Source organism: Drosophila hydei, unplaced genomic scaffold, assembly GCF_003285905.1.
Source record: "Drosophila hydei strain 15085-1641.00,03,60 unplaced genomic scaffold, DhydRS2 tig00000149-arrow-pilon, whole genome shotgun sequence".
NCBI classification, from domain to species: domain Eukaryota; kingdom Metazoa; phylum Arthropoda; class Insecta; order Diptera; family Drosophilidae; genus Drosophila; species Drosophila hydei.
This window is the reverse complement of record NW_022045678.1, coordinates 5,588,477-5,606,987: the sequence shown is the minus strand read 5'-3', so window position 1 is coordinate 5,606,987 and position 18,511 is coordinate 5,588,477. Positions and strand designations below refer to the sequence as shown.

Here is an 18,511-nt window from a genome sequence, read left to right as displayed (position 1 = left end):
CTCAAATGCTACGACTCTCCCAACATAAGATCAGACTAGATATGTATAGTGTGTATAAGAGAATGTGAGTAGCTAATGTTTAGTCATAAATCAAAACATTTTAACAGTTACTCTTAACATTTTCAACTCTATGCCCACCTAGGCAAGTGTCTTAAGCTGCCTTTTAATTGACCTTAGCTTGGAATCCAAGTAGTTAATATTGTAAATTGGCTTACTTATAATATACTTACATATTTACCTAGTTGTGTAGTGCCATATGTGAATATCTATTTATACTTTATACAAAATGGGATTGGAGTATCAGCTCTGTTCTGAAGACCTTTCAATCTTATTTTGTATGCAGCATAGCCCATCCAATCCTCTCTCTGGCATTCGAATAGAATATTTAAAAAACATTTATTCAGACAGGAGATTCACTTTAGGTAGCTAAGCGCTTCCTCCACATCAGCTTTGGAGCCTAGGAAGATGGGGCTACGCTCGTGAATTTTCTTGGGCACAATGTCCAGTATGCTGATCTTGCCATCGCTGGCCAGACCGCCAGCCAAGATCATGAGAAAGGCCATGGGATTGCACTCGTAGAGTAGACGAAGTTTGCCATTGGGCGACGACTTGGTGGCCGGATAGATGAAGATTCCGCCGTATTTGATAGTACGGTGCACATCGGCCACCATGGAACCGACGTAGCGAGCGCCGTACGGCTTTCCCTTGCTGGGATCCTTCTTTGCAGCGATGTAGTTGTAGACGCCCGCATCCCAGTCGGATGCATAGCCCTCATTGATCGAATAGATCTTGCCCTTGTTTGGCACACGCATATTGGGTTCGGTTAGAATGAACTCACCAATAGCCGGATCGTAGGTGAACCCATTCACGCTGCTACCCAGACCCAGGACAATGGCTGTCGCAGAGCCGTAGAGCGCATACCCGGCAGCAACGAGCTGATTACCCGGCTGCAGTGCATCCTGTACGGTGGGCACCCCCGTGCTCCTCTTCCGATAAATAGCAAAGATTGAACCAATCGAGACGAGGCAATCAATATTCGAAGAACCATCCAGCGGATCAAAGCAAACAATATATTTACCCTGTACACAAATGCGATCAATCAATCAGTCAATCCTGTTGAGAAGTGTAGCTCACTCACCTGTCGATCCGATTCCACCTCGATGACATTCTCGTTCTCCTCGGAGACCATCAGGCAGGTGGTGTAGGATGACTTCAGCATATTGATGAAGAGCTCATTCGACAGCACATCCAATTTCTTTACCTCCTCGCCCTGCACATTGATATCCCCAGCGATTCCATGCAGCTTGGCTATGCCAGCTTTTCTCACTGCGGATGCAGTCGCCTTGATGGCTGTCTGTATGCAATTCAGCAGCTGGGACAGATCTCCAGTTGCTTCCTTGAACTTGCGCTGTTCCTGCAGGACAAAACGCGTCAGCGTCATCGCATTCGAGTCGAAGGCGGGCCCCTGTTGAGTCATTTTTGCTAACAGTCGGAAGGATCGAGAAAAAGTATGTTAGGCAAAGTTCTATTCCAGTTAGGATCGAGCAATAGCATTTCGTATTTACAACAATGTAGACATTGATTGTTACTATAAGCTAACATGGCTAATGTCACATTGGGATTCTTTTATGATACATAATTTCGACATGATAAATTCCAATTTATTATACCCATTGAAAATGGGAAATCAGGGTATAATGTGTGCCATGAAATGGCTTTTAGAAATTAAAGTAACTTAGTGAAATGGTTAATAAGATACGACGCATATAGTCACTATATGCTAAACGATCTGAAGACAGTCGAACAGCCTGCTTGGCAAAACTATAAATTTAGCCATGGAAACTAATTAAGTATATATGCGACCCATTTTATTAACATTGGGTTAGGCAGGGAACATATATTTTAAGTTACTTAATCTATTAAGAAAACTGCGCTTGGCAGTGAAGTCTATATTTTCAGTATACACACATAATATTAATATGCAAGATTTGATATATTATTATAAAAATATTTTTGATTTATGTATATGAGGACCATTAAAAAATGATTGGCTTTCCCTTTAATTTTATAAGATCTATGCTAAAAGAAAGCATTTAAAGAAAAGTAAATTATGTATGCATAAATAATTGTTTCTAATATCTGAATATTTAAGATATATATTTTGTTTTAACTAAGCATATATCATATACATTTTTTATTTTTATTTTTTTATTTTATCTCATTATTTTTGATAAGAGTTCTAGCCATTGCTCAAGCCTAGATTAAAGACAAGTTATACAAAATTAGTATGGAATCATAAATAATAAAGCCAGGGAATAAGCATATATTGTGCTTAGTATATTATATAAGCACAATAATAAATATTTAGTTTGCAAAACAAATTAAAATAATAGCAGCGTAAATAAGTATGGGATTATCAATTTTATAATCTACTAAGAATTAGGGGCTAGGCTTTTAGTGATAGCAAAGTGTATAGAGTGCAGGACTATCTACGAATCATAATGTTACACAGCTCGTTAGTTAGTTGGGTGGAGCTGGGGCAACTTGTTATGCAAGTTGTAATAATTGAAAACTTGTGGTGCAATTAAGAGGGTAAATAGTCAATAGGCAGACAGGAGGCAGGCAGCAGGCAGGAAACGAAGGAGAAGCTGGTGCGGGTAGAGGGAAAGCAGTGCAGGGTTTCATTTTTCCACTTACAATCACCGTTGCTGTCCGCCATGGCTTGGTCGTATATGGTGTATATATATATATGATGCGGTTCCTGTGGTTCTTTAAAAAACAACAACAACAACAATGTCATACACAAAAATTAAATGCCAAACCAAATAAATGTTTGAAGGTCAAATGAAGACCCAGTAAAAATACGACATAGTGATAGATAGTGGAGCTTCGTTGTGTGTAGCCTAGCACTGATAACCTGTTTGATCTACTTGGTATATATGTTCGACTACATACATAATTCTTGACATACACGTATATGAACCAAAACCGGAACAAGCGAAAAGTGTTTTTCGGTCGATTTTTTCACAATTTCTGAGAGAAGCGACACGTGCCCCAAATTTAAATTTGGCAAGAGCGTAGAGAAAAACACATGATTAGATTTAGATATATATAATATATGTTGCTACGTGGGCAATCTTTAAGAATCGCCCACATGGCTATAACTTTGCTTTGACCCTCGCCAATGCCGGCAGAAAACATTTTGTAGTGCTTCCTCAAATATATATTCATATATATATATATTTATTTATATATATACAGAACTTTCACTTACAGCACAAGCAACAGTGAACGTAGCGATCAAAACAGAAGACTTGAAGAAAATTGTGAATAAGCAGCGAAACCACCGCACTCGATGGCTGTACTGCAGAGACTAAGCGACGTTGGCTTTGTGCTGGCAATGTGAACGCGAATACGAATGGGCAGAGAATGCAACGTCACAAAACACAAAACGACTATCAGATACCGTAATTTTTGTTTTTTAATATTTTCCAGAGTTTGTATTACGACATTACGACATAGTTTGTATTAACTCCTCGGCAACGAGTAACCTTCTAACTCTAACTTTTAAGAATTTGGGGAAATTTGAAGCCGATATTCAGAATATAATAAAAATCAAAATTAATTAACTGCATTTTAATTATGTTTTTAATCGATAACAATAAAAGGGGAAAAGTTATCAATTATTTAAAACAAACTAGATATGCGTGCTATAAACGTACCTACAAAAAATTTCAAGATGCTGAGATCGTTCTAACATTTTTTCAAATTGACATTCACCAAATTTTTCACATACTTCTTATGTTTAATAGCTTACAACAGCATATGCCCAACTCCCTACGTCTATAGGGTATCGTGAGCATATTACATGTCAATGTACGCAAAAGTAACGGCAGATAAGAAATAGAGCGAAAAAGAGAGGAGAGAACGGCAAATGGTGAGCGGACGGAGACATAAACATGCGCCAACTCCCATGTAAATATTTACATGTGTATATGTATGCATATACATTTAAGAATATACATATATTATGTGCATGCTGATTGAGCTAATCAGTAATGTTGTTCAATGCAAAGAAGACAGCGTGAATAAGGTTAAAGAAAATTTGAGTATAAATTGAGAGATACAGAAATACATTTCTTCAAGTTATAAATATTTGCTTAGTTAATTTGCATAGAGCTGGCTTTTAATTTGTATATAACTGTGTTATTTAAGAACTTCTGTTATCAACAAATATATTGAGCGTAGAGTATAAGAGTAACCTAATCGGCTCGAGAAAAAACATTGCTTTTAAGCTTTATAAAGTCCCTAAACTCTAGACTTCAGGGTATCCCCATTTATATTTTTTAATAAAAAAATATTTAAAGCTATTCCAAATTTTGCTTAAGCTTTCTTAACTTTAGAAAGGTGAACCCAAATATATATTTATAAATAGTTACTAAAATAGACCGGATTCGATTTATATATAATTACTTCTATAAAGCTATGTGAATTAATTTATATCAAATACACCAACTCTTTTGACTTACTCAACGTAATAAGCATTAAGCACAAATCCGTATCTTATTATCGCCATAACTCTCGATTTAAGTTAGACATAGGTCATGACATACATAAAAACAAAAATATATTAAAAACACGCGCAATTTTATTATGAAACTATAATACAAATATTATTTCATTTTTGACGTCAGACAAAAATATTCCTATACATATAAGAATATATAGGCTTGCATATGAGTTTAAGAAAGAAAAATTTAGAAACATTTGTTATATACATAAACAAGAAATGATGATAAAATATTATTCTAAGCATATATAAAATATGGCAATGGAGTAGTGTAGACTTCATACTTGGACTATATTTTGTACAAATTATATGCAAAGCAGAAAACTCTTTCGCATAATTAGGTAATAACAAGTTCATATTATATATATTTTTATACCCTGAACCCATTGAAAATGAGAAAAAAATGGGAAAATTGTTTTTGTTAAAATGTGTGCAAAAGGCAGAAGGAGGTGTGCGTCTGCCCGGCCGTCTGTTCGTGTGTGTAAACGCGGCGATCTCAGAACCTAAAGACTTGACTTGAAACTTGAATTTATATGGGCTCCAAATTTTCCCAAATTGTTTACAGCTTTACTAAACTGACAAATGTTCCAACAGAATATGTAGATCATATACTGAATTTAAGTAGCACGGAAATTATTAAGCAAAATGTTTGGCCAATTTTCTGAAGCACGTGACAAGCAAGCAAAGCGTATGTATTTTTATACCCTGTAAATTGTGAGATCAGGGTATAATGGTTTTGTGCAAATGTATGTAACAGGCAGACCCCATAAAGTATATATATTCTTGATCAGGACGACAAGCCGAGTCGAATGAGTCCTATCCTTCACTCTGTCCGTCCGTCCGTTTGTCTGTATGTGTAAACGCGTCGATCTCAGCATCTATTAAAGCTAGAGACCTGAAGACTTTACTTTTTGTAGGTCCGTGTATAGCACGCGCATATCATTTGTTTCAAATATTCGATAACTATTTGCATTTGATTCTTATCGAATAAAACATGATCGAAATGTAGTTAATAAATTATATCTCGGACTTCTTAAGAGCTACCAAATTTTGTATTTAGTTTTATGTATATTTTATGCAATTTTGATTTTTGTTGGATTTTTGATACCGGCTCCAAATTTCATCACATTCGTAAAATTTTAGTTTAGTTGGTACTAGGGCCACTATGTGAAGGCGTTTGCTTCTTTAATGCATTCAAATGCGTGTATTCTTTTCTATTCGAAGAATCAAAATTGCGATTGAATACTGCTTGAATTATCAGCTGCTACTTAACTCCAAATTTGCAGCTCTTCTTGCAAGCGGTGCAGTGGCTACGTTAATAGAGGCGGCGCTCGTAAGCGGGTTCGAAACACGCGGAGATGAGACGATTTTTATTGTTTTTATTTATTTATTTTTTTTTTTGATTATGATGTGACGGTGTTGGTAGAGTTGATGCACGTTGCGTAAACACTTTGGGTTCGAAGTTTGGTGTCGTAATGGCAGTTTTTATTTGTTTTTTTTTTAATACTCTATACAAACTACGGAAAATATTAAAAAAACGCAGATAAGACTGGGATCAGGATATCTCCTAGGCGGGCAACCCGACTAGAGCTTTCTTACTTATTTACCTATATACTTGGGCACATGCATTAAAATCGCAGAATCGAAATTGCGATTTTATGCTAGGTAAGCTATAAAAAATATTTCTAAAATCTTCTATCTTCTAATCAGGTACTCTAACTAGAGCTTTCTTATTTATTTATTACATGTTATATATATATACGTAAATTATAAATGCTCATTTGTATATATTTTTGGTCACTTTAGAAAACTTTAAATATAGAATGTGAATACTCTAAATATAATGTATATAAATAAGTTCATAGAAGAAAAAGCTTTCGCTGACAAACCCACCGAATCCTAGACGGATGACATGCTATTGAGATGTACTTACCTTAACGCCAAGCATATGGGGGGCTGCTGAGTCCGGAAACTGGTTCTTTTGCTCACACAATCAGAACTCAATTGGAAGTATTCAAGAAGTATTTCACTGTTTGAGCTGCCGAGTCGCAACAAAGTGTTTCCCTAAATGGCTTGCTAATAACCCGCAATTATTTTGCCATTGTTAAGAGCACTTCAGCATATTCCACCCTCGGCTAACACACCCAAGCGTGAGTGGGCGGTAGTCGGTGGGCGTGTCCGTGACTTCAACCCTATAAAAATGTCACAGTTTAACCTGATTAGTGCCTACTTTTTGTTGTTGGCAGTCAATTGGATTTGATTACCCGTCGGAACTTGAAAAACTTTTTTTTTTTAATTTTTCACATGAGTTTTTATTGAAAGCATTAAAACTAAGCCGTCTAACACATCAATATACAGCTACAAAGAGAATTAGATACTCCGAGAAAGACTGAAGGGGACAGAGAGAGAAAGCGAGAGAGACAGGGTGTATGAAAGAGAAAGAGATCTTAAATGGAAGTACTCGAATAAAATCACTATTTGTTTTGTAATACTTCAATGTATATGTGTATCAGCTTAAATTTATCTGTGACTAGACTCGCGCTCAATTGGAAATCTTATTGTGATCACTATTTACAGAGTTTGATTACTTCGGAGTTGTATAGACTCGATGTGGTATGCTTAATGCGCAAAAAATACCAAAAAAAAACAAGAGAAATTAACGCAAATAATTAATTACCGTTTGTTTCTAAATATATCAAATGAAAATCACAATTTTTAGTTCATAATTTGATAAAATCTTATATATAAGCAATTTATCTTTGACTTGAATATTTAACATTATATTAAAAAATACCAATAAATACATTTCTTAATATATATCAAGTGAAGGTACTAAACAGTAAGTTATGAAAAGTAAGTAAATCTTTGATATAATTAAAATCTGTTATTAATTAAAAATAATGTAGTTTATGATTTCTTTCAATAATTTTTTGTTTTCAGAAATTAGTAACATTTTTATTATTTTTTAATTTTAAAAACAACAAAAAAACTGAAACTTAAACACTCATCTCAAAATGTACTAAGAAAATACAAAAACAAAACAGATTTGTCGAATCTTCATAAGGAATTACATACGGTTTCTTATCTTAAAAGCCATCGCATTGGTATTTTTGAATATTGTGGTATTTTTTGCACATATTAAGTCTATTAATGGACAACTTTTTACACACCTACGTCCTATGTAAGCTGATATAGCTTCGTATCGCCCACAATGTCCACATCGCTAGAATTATCATCATCCTCGCTGTCAGCCTCCAGATCGGAATAATCATCCGTTGAGTAGCCATGCTGCAGGAAGCACATTTGCAGTTGCTGTTGGTGCTGCTGTTGACTAGTTGTTTGGCCCAACTTGGACTTGGAATCTGTGGAGACAGCTGTGGGGCTGTGGGGCTCGCCCTGCTGCTTGCTGCCTGGCTCGGTGCGTGAGAAGTCAACGGGTTCTGTGGGCCAGAAAATTGCCAAAAATTTACAACTAATTTGATTAGGGGCCAAATAAAACTTGAGCAAAAGTTTCATCAAAAGGAGCTCCAAGCTAATTGGCCAAAGAAACTTCTACAAAGTTAAAAGTTGGTCCGAAGACTAAAAGACTTCGACTCCAGCTACTTCACTCACCATTGGCAGTGTCGCGTCGTCGCAGCTGCTTCTTGTGCTTCATACGACGATTCTGGAACCAGGTCTTGACCTGCGTCTCGCTTAAGCCCAGCGCCGTGGCCAGTTCTACGCGTTCTGGCGTCGACAAATATCGTTGCGCCTCAAAACGTTTCTCCAGCCCCGAAAGCTGCGGGTCACTGAAGACGGTGCGCGCCTTACGACGTCGACAATGCCTCAGAGCATTCACACCCATGCCCAAGCCGAGGGCCAGCTCCGGCACACAGCCGGGCGCACCAAAGAAGGGCGCTCCTCCAAACAGGCTGGCTGCAAAAAGTGGGTGCCACACATTAATTGAATTACACGCTGACATAGAGTCAACTTTTGGGACATTTGGGTGTCGCTAATGGCCATTGACACGCAGAGGAACAGGAGCATACCTTGGGACAGAAAATAGGGATCCACCGACTTGTACGTGCCCGACGACGGGGATAGATAGCCGAGGGTCATCTGTAAGAAACCATGATCGCCATACCCAGCATTCGGGTACAGCACACCATTCGGGGCAGTTGCTGCTGGCGGTGGCGGAGGTGGCGCTGGCGGTGCTGCAGCTGCCGCTGCCGCTGCTGCTGCTGCTGCCGCTGTCATTTGCTGTACACTTGGCTCTACAGTTGGCCCCGAATTCGAATGGGTATAGTGAGCGGCTGCTGACCGTTGGTGCGCGCTGCTGTAGGGAATTGGAAGTTAACAGCATCCGAATGAGTTATATAATCTTGATAGCGTATACTACTTCAACGTCCGACTCATAAGCTTCTCTGATTGTGTTGAAATATTTGAATATGCGGGATTAAGAATCCCACACAATGATCTTTGAATCAAGTTAAGCTAAACATCTGAATTTACCTGAACTCAATTACATATATGCATATAGTGTATTCGATATAACGTATATAACGTTAAGCTGATCAAATATATATACCTTAAACTATACAGCACAGCACTCACTCAATACTGCATAAAGAAACATTCAAGTCAAATGTGCACTCAAGCTTTCTTCGTTAACTTTGATATCTACATTATTTATTTTCAATATTTTTACAAAGGAGATTTTTGTAGACATAATGTGTATGTATGAATATATATATTACTCTTTTGTACAGTTGCTAAATAGTTTAGTAAAAATTTAACCTAGCTCCGATTTAGTTCCGTTCATCATTAAAGATGAAGAGCTCGTCATATACCCATGCAGCCCTAGTCAAACATATTTCATTTTCATTTCAGAGTTTAAATTTCTTTTTTAAATTTGGTTTCAACTCCAATCAGAAAAACATTTCTGATACCAGAGCTTCATCTATATTTAATATTGTCATTCAATGCCTATTTTAAATTATTATTTAGTTTTAACTTTAATTAAAATTAATTTGAAATTATTAATTATTATTGTTATATTTTTATCTCCGCCCGTGTATGAATATTGCATGCAAATAAAAGATTTAAACTTTCAAATCTGAAATGTCAGTTAAGAGTTTTTTTAATTTAAATCATTTTTGCTGCAATATGGGAAGATATTGCACTGATAATTCTAATAACGCGGCATTGAATAATTTAATATAAATATATTATATTTATATAAATATATAAATATATATTTTTTTATAAATAACTAATCCACGCAGCTGAAGGAGTTTAACGCTGATTGCCTCTCAGATTTATGTAGAATAACTCGAATTTAAAAGAATAAATTTAAGAACGGTTAATTAACTGTTCTGTGAAACTCGCTGTCTGAAAAATTTAATGTTCAGATATTTATAAAAAATATATTTTATATATTATGCACATTATGAACAAAGCTAAGTTAAGCTCAGATCACAGCTAAACGTTTCTGTACAGCCTTTTCGCGTGTCTTGTGGGCTTATCGAACAGAGACAGAATTGGCTCGTTGAGCGGACACAGCTAATGTAGGTTTTGCACTTCGGTCAACAGAAATCCGTTCATATATCTTATAGACTCATACACACTCACCGTTGGCTGTGCATGGACTTGACGTAATCCTCGCTGGCATAAATCGCTGCCGAATGGTGCGGACTGTTTGTGTGGCGTGTCGAGGCCGGCGCTGTTGGGTTTATAGGATATCTGTTATTGTCATATGCACTTGAATTGGCGTTGGCACTGCCACTGCCACTCGAAAGGGTATTTGATATGGCGGATATGGAGCTGGCGCTCGTATTGCTCCTGGCACTTTTCACTGAATATTTGTTGCACTTTTGATTGCTATTGCTGTTGGAGTTGTTGTTGTTGTTGTTATTATTATTATTGTTTAAGTTTTGAAATAATATGTGTTCGATGGAAAATGGCGTTTTTGTGGTTAGCATTGTGGCCGTTGTGGCAGAGCACTTGCTGCTGGCTACAGTTGCTGCTGCAGTTGCTGTTGCCGTCGCCGTTGCAGTTGCAACTGGGCTGAGGCTGTTCTCATTAAGCGCTGACATCATGTCCTGCTCCTGCTCGAGTCCTGGCCGTCGCGCTTATGTTGTTTGCTCGTTGACGGTCGCGTTGAGTTTGCGGCAATCACCGCACATCAACCAGCAAATCGCTCTAAGCGATGTCCCGGTTTGAGCCACGGCACAGCAGCCCACCCCCAAAAGCAGGCAATGCACTTGCGGTTCGCTGCTCAGGCACCCAAAAACACACACACACCTATATATATATATATATATATATCGTCCATCCATGTATGTACGTTTCTCTGTATGTGTGAACACACCCCCATTTGCATGTGTAGCATATATGGTTGTCTCCCTCGCACAACAAGGGCATTACGGCCGAATGCAATTTAGCCATTTGCACCGTTTGATTTCGGCCCCATAATGCTGGCATTTTATCTATACAACTATATATGTATAGGCATATACATATATATATAATATATATATGAATATATATATATTTATATATATATTTATTTAGTATTCTGATTTGTTGGCCTTCGACTGTGCACAGCCAAAAATGATGGCTTGGTCTGCATTTCTTTACGCCATTTGTTAATTTTCGAATTTGTAAACTTAACAGTAATTAATATAAAAGTCAAGATATACACGTCTACGTACAAGTTATAATATATATAGTGAGCTAATTGAAATTTCATTGAACAACTTTTCATTCTTTTCAACTAACTTTTTAAGACTCTATTTAACATTTTAGAATTTCAATTAAAAATAATTGTTTATTTATTATTATATGTTGTAGTTATACATGCAATTTTCACTTAAAAAGCGTTTCGAATAAAATATTATTTATATCATTTATATTATATTATATTATTAATAAATTTTAGTCAATGTTAATGCAATTTCGATTGATTAAAATCAAGAAACCTTTTTACAAAAAAAAAACATAAATCGATTTATTTTATTATTTTATCATTTATTTTATCATAACTATCATATAACTATCATATATATCATATAAAGAATGAGATTATTTTAAATGTAAACAAAATATAAGAAAATTAATATTTCTTAATTCTTGCATTATAATGAAACTTAAATGTATATTAATTTTTATTTTTTTTTGCCGTGTGCTTATGCAGTTGCTAAGTTTAATTGGTTCATGTTAACCGCAAATAACTCGATCGCAGTTGCGGTCGGCGTTGACGCTGGCAGCGACTGCGGCTGTAGCCGCCATTTTGCCCCCATAATTAACGTGTCATGGCCGCCATTGTGTTGTGCATGCATTAAATACATTAAATGCCACAATTATTATAATTAAATTATTGACTGATGGCTGCCTAGGCAGACAGAAAGACAGACAGATAGAGAGATAGACAGACGGTCGGGCGGACAGGCAGAGTTTTCGTCTGGCAACGGGGCGTATGCGTAATGTGGACCACAGCTGTTTGCATGCGTGCACAACTGTACCACCACCTTCCACTTGTATCTGTCTAATGTACCCATAATACGCATTAGCCTGAGCTGTCAGATATAGCTACCTCTCTCCCTCTCGCTTACTGTCCTACTCTCCTTACAACAGTCTCTAAGCTCTGGCAATTAAGCCAAAAGTCGTAAAGGAAAAAAACTTGGCCGTAATTCAATCGTTTTTCATAGCTTTACGCAGCCCAACTGGGCCCATGACAGGCAGCCCATCAGCCGGCCAGCTCGCAGGGGGTGTGTCCTGCTATTCTGCCGCAGCCAATCAGAGCGCTTCGAGCTTTGGGGTTGCCACAGCAAGTAGCTATTTGTCCTTGTCGCGTGCACAGCGAGCAAATGGCAATGGAAAGCTAGCTAGCTAAGACTTCAGTATGTGGAGAAAGGGGACCGCGAGCTAGCAAAGGATACCGTCGGTGTGCGTGTATGTATGTGCTTGTGTGGGTACACTCAATGTGTGTGTGTGTGTGTGTACTTGCGCGATGGCTGCGACCAAAAAGCAAGACAAATTTGCTCGTTTTATTAATAAAATAAGTCACGCAAAGTAAGTCGAACATCATTATTAGGTTAAAGCCCTAAAGCGGGCGCATTAGATGTTCACTCATACACACGCATACGCACTCATTTTAATGTGTTGGAGTATGGTGTGCGCAGACAACTACACTGACATCAAAGAGGTCACTGATAAAACAATGCGAATAAAAAATATTAAAGTCAAATATATCAGAGCTACCAGAGCTTCTTGAGGCTTAGTTTGCATCTTACATAAATGAATATGATTTAATGATGCTTAAAAATGAATTTGCAAGTATAACAATATAAAAGCTTAGAATATCCTTAGAAGATCCTTGAATGATGTAAATAAATAAATAAATAAATATAAAGTCCAACAATATTAATGCGTATATTATTTATCAAACTCTTAAAGTTTCCATTAAAATCAAATTAATTATTAACAAATGAATGTCTCAGAATTTAATATTGAAGAATTTTTTAAAAAACGCGTTCAATTTCTTGCAGTGTAATGCGACATGCAATTAAGTCGCTTTGGCTGAAATCTCTGGCATTATTTCTGAGGTATAGGTAACTCTGGCTGGGACTGCAAATGGGGCTGGGGCGTGGCCATAAGCTGTCTACTGCCGAGGTCCTTAGTAACTGACACAAGCTGCTTGTTGCGAGCACTTAAACTGCGCCCCGGAACTGACAACTTCAGCGGGTCGGTGCCATTGTTTTCTTTTATGCTTTTTGTTTATGACTCATTTGACATGAACGTGCGAAAGAGCTTGCAGCATGTGTAAAATATATACAACTAGAGAGAGTGAGAGAGGTAGATATAGAGAGAACTCTCCTATCGTTATTAGTGGAATGGAGGCTTGGGAACATTTAGCTTAGCTTCATTTGAATCTACGGGAGCTGCACGTGCCCATCAGACGTGCTAAGCCTAATTTTTATAATAATAAAAATCTGGCATCGAATTGCAAACGCTTCTTGCGGTTAAGGGAGAGAAGGACAGAGGGAGAGAGGGCTATGCTCTGTCTACTGGCAATTACAACATTTTGTGTCAGTTTGCATGGCAAATCCTTTTGTGAGGCGTCGTCTTCTCATTGTGTTTTTTTTAGCATAATTCCCTGAAATCAAGGTTGAAGTGTGTCAAAGATCAGGTTACGGACGGCGGCCTTTCTCAGATGCTGCTCGATTGCTGCATCCGCATTTGAGTTTTGATTCTCGGTAAATTAACTTCTGAAACGAGCAACGTAAACCTTACGATTTAGTTCACTCAGCTGGGGGTACTTTGTTTATGCCTGTGGCACAAAGAGGGTCGCGCCTCAAGTGCCAACATCCTTTAAGATCAAAGACTGCAGTTGCTCCATATAGCAAACAGGCTATATGGAAGAGTCTTCAAATATTGAGCTGGGGTGCTTAGATATTCATCGATCTACTAACATAATATGTTCCACTATATCCAAAGCAAAGTGTTCTTCTGTCTCTTCTTTTATTGAACTTTATTTCAGTCGAAATATATATTTAGTTTAGATGGATAAGTTTAGCTATATATCGGTTTTAGGTACTTCCTACATGTTCTAAAACTAAATTAAATAACACTTTCATATTTGTATTGTATATAAATATATATATATATGTATATATTACCCCCATTCTATTTGCACTGTTATCTGGTTATCAATAACAATTATGGTCGTTATTTAGTAATCAGAAAATGCTTTTTCTGATTACTTTCGCGATAAGTATTCTAGCTTTGGACTCGATACAGAGCATAACTAAATGTTTACGAAAATGTGAAAGAGTCACCGATTGTGAGCCTTCAGTGCGACTGCCTTTAATATCAAAGCTTTCATTCAGACGAAAGAAAAGAGTTGAACAGAAAAACATGCCTCGATAAGGCGCATATAAATTAATAGTATGAAATATTTTTGCAAAGATAAGATATACTTTATCATGTGGAATACCAAAAAAAAGAGGTTTCTGTTCTTCAGACATAATATATCACCAAAGCATAAAAGATAGAAAAATTCGGAATATTTTTATATTTCATTTAGAAGTCGCTTAGTTCACATAGATTTACTTCTGATATTATAGTCTAATTTAAGGCCAATTCATTTGATGAAGAATATGTTTAATTACATTATACAAGGAGGCTGGATCACGCCCATTAATTTCGCATATTCCTAATTGTAGGCTCTCGCTGAGCCGGGGATTCGGGTGGGTCAATTTGCACGCCCACATTTGCAAAAGTTTTGTCCACGTTCCGAGCCACTTTTCAGTGTCAGGACTTGGCCTGCCAATGGGGTTATGCTTATTAAAAGCCTCTTGTTGTTATCCTAGGCACAGAGTAACCTTTCGCCCGCCCAAACAATTAGAGCGCTAACAAATGCAATTACCTCTTACAGCGCCCTTGCCCTACCTCCCTTCCCTCTTCCTCCCTCTCGCCCTTCATCACTACTCGTCTGCCTGGCCCTCTCTCGACAGCAACACAATTGCTCTCATTGGCAACAATTGAGCCGCAGAGCCGAGCATATCCTGCTCGTCCTGCCAGAAAAAAAAATAAAGTTTACCAGACGCGTGCCACATATTAAATTACATAGAAATATGTGCACACTGGCTGGGTCCAGGCTGAGGCGCAGAACACCCTCCGAGGGCGGGGCAGTTTGTAATTTGCTGGCATTTTCTAAATGATTTTATCATCAGCCGGAACACACATATATATGCATCTATATTTATATATATACATATATTGTTATTTTGATACATTTGTTTGATTTGCAGCTATTTGATGCCATGATTTAATTTGCAGCGCGTAATTGTAGTAAAATTTGATTTACCAAAAATGTTTCCTATTGTTAAATTGAACGGGTTTGCGAACAGAAGTAAAGTAGGCGTAACCAATGCGATTCTTTTGCTATATTTCCTAGTTAAGTGTAACACTGACACACAAATTACAGCTGAGAAATCCATAGCCAGTTGACCTTTTTGCAAATGATATACATATTTTATATGAAATTGGTCACAAAAATTGTTTGCATGATAACGAAACTAAATTTTAAAGATTATTGCATCCTTATCAATTAATTTTTGAATACACATAAAAACATGCACGAGTTGAAGTTAAACAACTGAATTTTTTTAAAAATTTAAGCTATGCATATTGAGCCCCAATATCACAAAACCAATATACTCTTCATACACAGAGCTTATCAAAATCTTCATAATATGATTCGGATCGACTCTACATTCGAGCTCCATAAAAATATAAGAAATCAATGAAAATTAATAATAATTCTTCTAACTGGATCTTTGTATTCATTTTATATATCATTGAATGAAAATTATTTCAGAACTGATAGTATAAGATCAGAATAAAATATCTTACAAAAAAAAAAATAAATTAATTCTTCGAACGAAAATGAATTTTAGTTGCTATCAGAATGAAACCTTGATTTATGCATTTTTAAGAAACATTTCCATAGTTTGCAGTTTGTAAACAAGAATACGGAAAACTCTTGATCTTAGTAACAACATTAAATAATCGTTTATTCTAAAATGTTAATGATCAGACTCGCATTCCTACTTGCATTTGTTGGACTTGAATTTCTGTTTGTCTGCCTGGCTGCCTGGCTGCTTAACTGACAGCCTGTTTGGCGTGCTCAACAAGAAGTCATCTGATTTGGCCAGCAGAAGCTTTTCATGTTTATTCTCAAATAATTGCCAACACGTGCCCTATCAGCGTCAATCAACCCAAACATTGAGTGCCGGGTTAGAGGCAGGACAAGGCTCTCTGCAGGATGCAAACGTTTTCACACTTATGCACAGCGCTTAGTGCATTCAAAACAACCCGCATATATATATATATATATACATAAATATTATATAGTAGTGCTTATATACATATGTTGTGCTACCTGTTCCGGGTGGTTGTTCATGTCCTAAGTAGCCAGCTATATGGCTATATTGCTTTATAGAGAGCTGCCTTTGTCTGGTAGATGCTTCTGAGGCGATAAGAGCTCGCCTCTGTGCCTCTTGTGTTGTCATTGAAAGCGGCGCGTCTCACGCTGTGCGTTTCTGTGGCAATTTAATCAAATTAGTTTTCTCACGTGATGTCCTTTTATCCCATCTCCATCGCCTCCCGCCCCACGCACAGCACAGCAGGCAGACCAGTTAATCAAAAAATAACAGAGCGCACAAAACCCCTTTATGAACAAGGACAAGAACAAAGCCTCTGCATATTATTAGCACAGCTTTATGACTTAGTTGAAGGGCATTTCGGACATACTGCCTTAATGCCACACTTGCTTGCGAGATATTTAGACAAATTTACTTAAATTTCCATCAAATCTGTCAGTCAGCTTCTAGTGCAAGCAGTCTGAAAATTTAGGATGCTTTCGAAGCTAAACGGAACAGAATTGGCTTAAAAAATCTGAAATCAGAATATTCTTGCTTTCTATATCGCAACTTCATACACCAAATATTAATTCGTAAGCTATCGATGTTGGTTCTTGACGAGTCGCTTGCCGTTGAACTCATTCTTTAGTCCAGATATGCTCATCGAGGACACCTCTATATAATTACAAGGCATTGGGAAATCAATATGCATACAGCTACTTTTCGTTCTAGGTTGACATTTCTGAATAAGTGTCCCTTAGAACTTTAAACACTGCTAACATTTTGGCTGGAACCGAACTCTAGCGTCTTGGCAAACAGAGTCACAGTCATTCTAACGGCTTTAAACAAAGCCTCCAACAACCAACAAGTAAGACTTAAAATGTCCGACAGATCTTATAACTGTTGAATATGAATAACAACTCGCTTCAACAAGCAAATACATTATATATAATAATATTTATTATTTAAGTGGGCCGAAATCCCGGCGGTACTGCAATACCGGGCCAACCCGTGACAGAGGTGGAGCAAGCCCCTAGCACTCCGTCTGATTCCAAAAATCAGTTTAACATTTGTTGTCCTCCAATGGAGGAACTATCAGATGTTAAGCTGATAAGAACAGATACTACACTTTGATCTTAGCCATAAGGCCGAGAAGCGATAACTCAACAGTGGTAAATATTGTCTACTCCATTGGGTTACAACTAAAACCAGTTGAGAATTATAAACGAATTTAATTTGAACACCTTTTGCCTACCTAAGAAGACTTAGGTATAGTATACTTTAGGGGTTGACCAGGTAAAACATATTCCCTATAATTCTCAATTAGTTAACTTAGAGAAGAGGTAGAGTCAGCATGTTTGGCCTGGGATATTCACTCTGGCTTCTCTTCAGTTGTCGAATAAATCTTTCGCCTTTTACTAAAGATTTCCGTGGAGAGGAGCACTCAAATGAGTCTAAAAAGAATTTTTAGTAGTGCCTAGCAGCTTAGGTTGCCGGGCCAATTGAGTATACATAGTGGGATGTGAGGAGCTGTGTGAACCGCAGGGCTCCCGAAACGTCTCTTTTATTGTTTTTGTAATGATTTTAAAATAATATTAATTGGAATGCACATATTTCCATTCAAGAGGAAAGGGGGGACTGGGTTGATTGATATGAATTCTTGGCATTAGCAGGTAGTAAGTATTATTTTGCTGTACACGAAAAGCCTACAGAAATCAGTTTAAGAAGTTTGATGTTAATATCAATAGCTGAGGCGAAGCTCAGACATTTCCAAGCACACTGAGTAGCACGCGCAGTTTCTAAAATTATTTACTATAAAAATCCGCCAAAAATGTGAATATATATTAAGTGGTTCACTCTAAGTATTGAATTAAATATATTGTCATGCGATATTGAGTGCATTGTGTCGTCTTCAACACAGTCGTAGCTAAGATACTAAGGTAAGACATACTCTACACTTTTAAGCTACCCACAATTTGCCATGAATAAAAATATATATATATATTTGTTTAAATATATGCATTACATGATTTGT

The 18,511-nt window shown here is 37.1% G+C and overlaps 2 protein-coding genes and 2 non-coding genes across 5 annotated transcripts; 1 reads left to right on the top strand and 3 right to left on the bottom strand.

Moving 5' to 3' along the window:
- Nucleotides 1-377: 377 nt before the first annotated feature.
- LOC111597195 (fructose-1,6-bisphosphatase 1) lies at nucleotides 378-3,364 on the bottom strand. Of its 2 annotated transcripts, XM_023311765.2 has the most exons (4): nucleotides 3,275-3,364; nucleotides 2,698-2,769; nucleotides 1,139-1,482; nucleotides 378-1,079 (listed from the first exon to the last, which is right to left on the bottom strand). In XM_023311765.2, the coding sequence occupies exons 2-4, from the start codon at nucleotides 2,717-2,719 to the stop codon at nucleotides 414-416; spliced, it is 1,032 nt and encodes a 343-aa protein (XP_023167533.2). In that variant the 5' UTR covers nucleotides 2,720-2,769; nucleotides 3,275-3,364; the 3' UTR covers nucleotides 378-413. The 2 variants fall into 2 exon arrangements, with proteins under 2 accessions (XP_023167533.2, XP_030079067.1); XM_030223207.1 differs by lacking the exon at nucleotides 2,698-2,769.
- Nucleotides 3,365-7,747: 4,383 nt separating this feature from the next.
- On the bottom strand, nucleotides 7,748-10,700 carry LOC111597198 (brain-specific homeobox protein). Its single transcript, XM_023311771.2, has 5 exons — nucleotides 10,181-10,700; nucleotides 8,816-8,885; nucleotides 8,599-8,746; nucleotides 8,183-8,485; nucleotides 7,748-8,010 (listed from the first exon to the last, which is right to left on the bottom strand). The coding sequence occupies exons 1-5, from the start codon at nucleotides 10,645-10,647 to the stop codon at nucleotides 7,748-7,750; spliced, it is 1,251 nt and encodes a 416-aa protein (XP_023167539.2). The 5' UTR covers nucleotides 10,648-10,700.
- Nucleotides 10,701-17,440: 6,740 nt separating this feature from the next.
- On the bottom strand, nucleotides 17,441-17,636 carry LOC111597201. The gene has a single exon (XR_002751291.1). It is a non-coding gene; the product is annotated as a U2 spliceosomal RNA (small nuclear RNA).
- Nucleotides 17,637-17,848: 212 nt separating this feature from the next.
- Nucleotides 17,849-17,969, top strand: LOC111597206. Its single transcript, XR_002751295.2, has one exon. It is a non-coding gene; the product is annotated as a U5 spliceosomal RNA (small nuclear RNA).
- Nucleotides 17,970-18,511: the final 542 nt, after the last annotated feature.

Bases quoted from the DNA above. Each gene is read 5' to 3' on its own strand.
- LOC111597198 (XM_023311771.2), bottom strand. From the start codon at position 10,647: ATGATGTCAGCGCTTAATGAGAACAGCCTCAGCCCAGTTGCAACTGCA. The intron at 8,886-10,180 runs GTGAGTGTGTAT...AATTCCCTACAG, and splicing joins AAGTCCATGCACAGCCAACG to CAGCGCGCACCAACGGTCAG. The intron at 8,011-8,182 runs GTGAGTGAAGTA...TCTGGCCCACAG, and splicing joins ACGACGCGACACTGCCAATG to AACCCGTTGACTTCTCACGC.
- LOC111597195 (XM_023311765.2), bottom strand. From the start codon at position 2,719: ATGGCGGACAGCAACGGTGATT. The intron at 1,483-2,697 runs GTAAGTGGAAAA...TCCGACTGTTAG, and splicing joins GGCGGACAGCAACGGTGATT to CAAAAATGACTCAACAGGGG. The intron at 1,080-1,138 runs GTGAGTGAGCTA...ATTTGTGTACAG, and splicing joins AGGTGGAATCGGATCGACAG to GGTAAATATATTGTTTGCTT.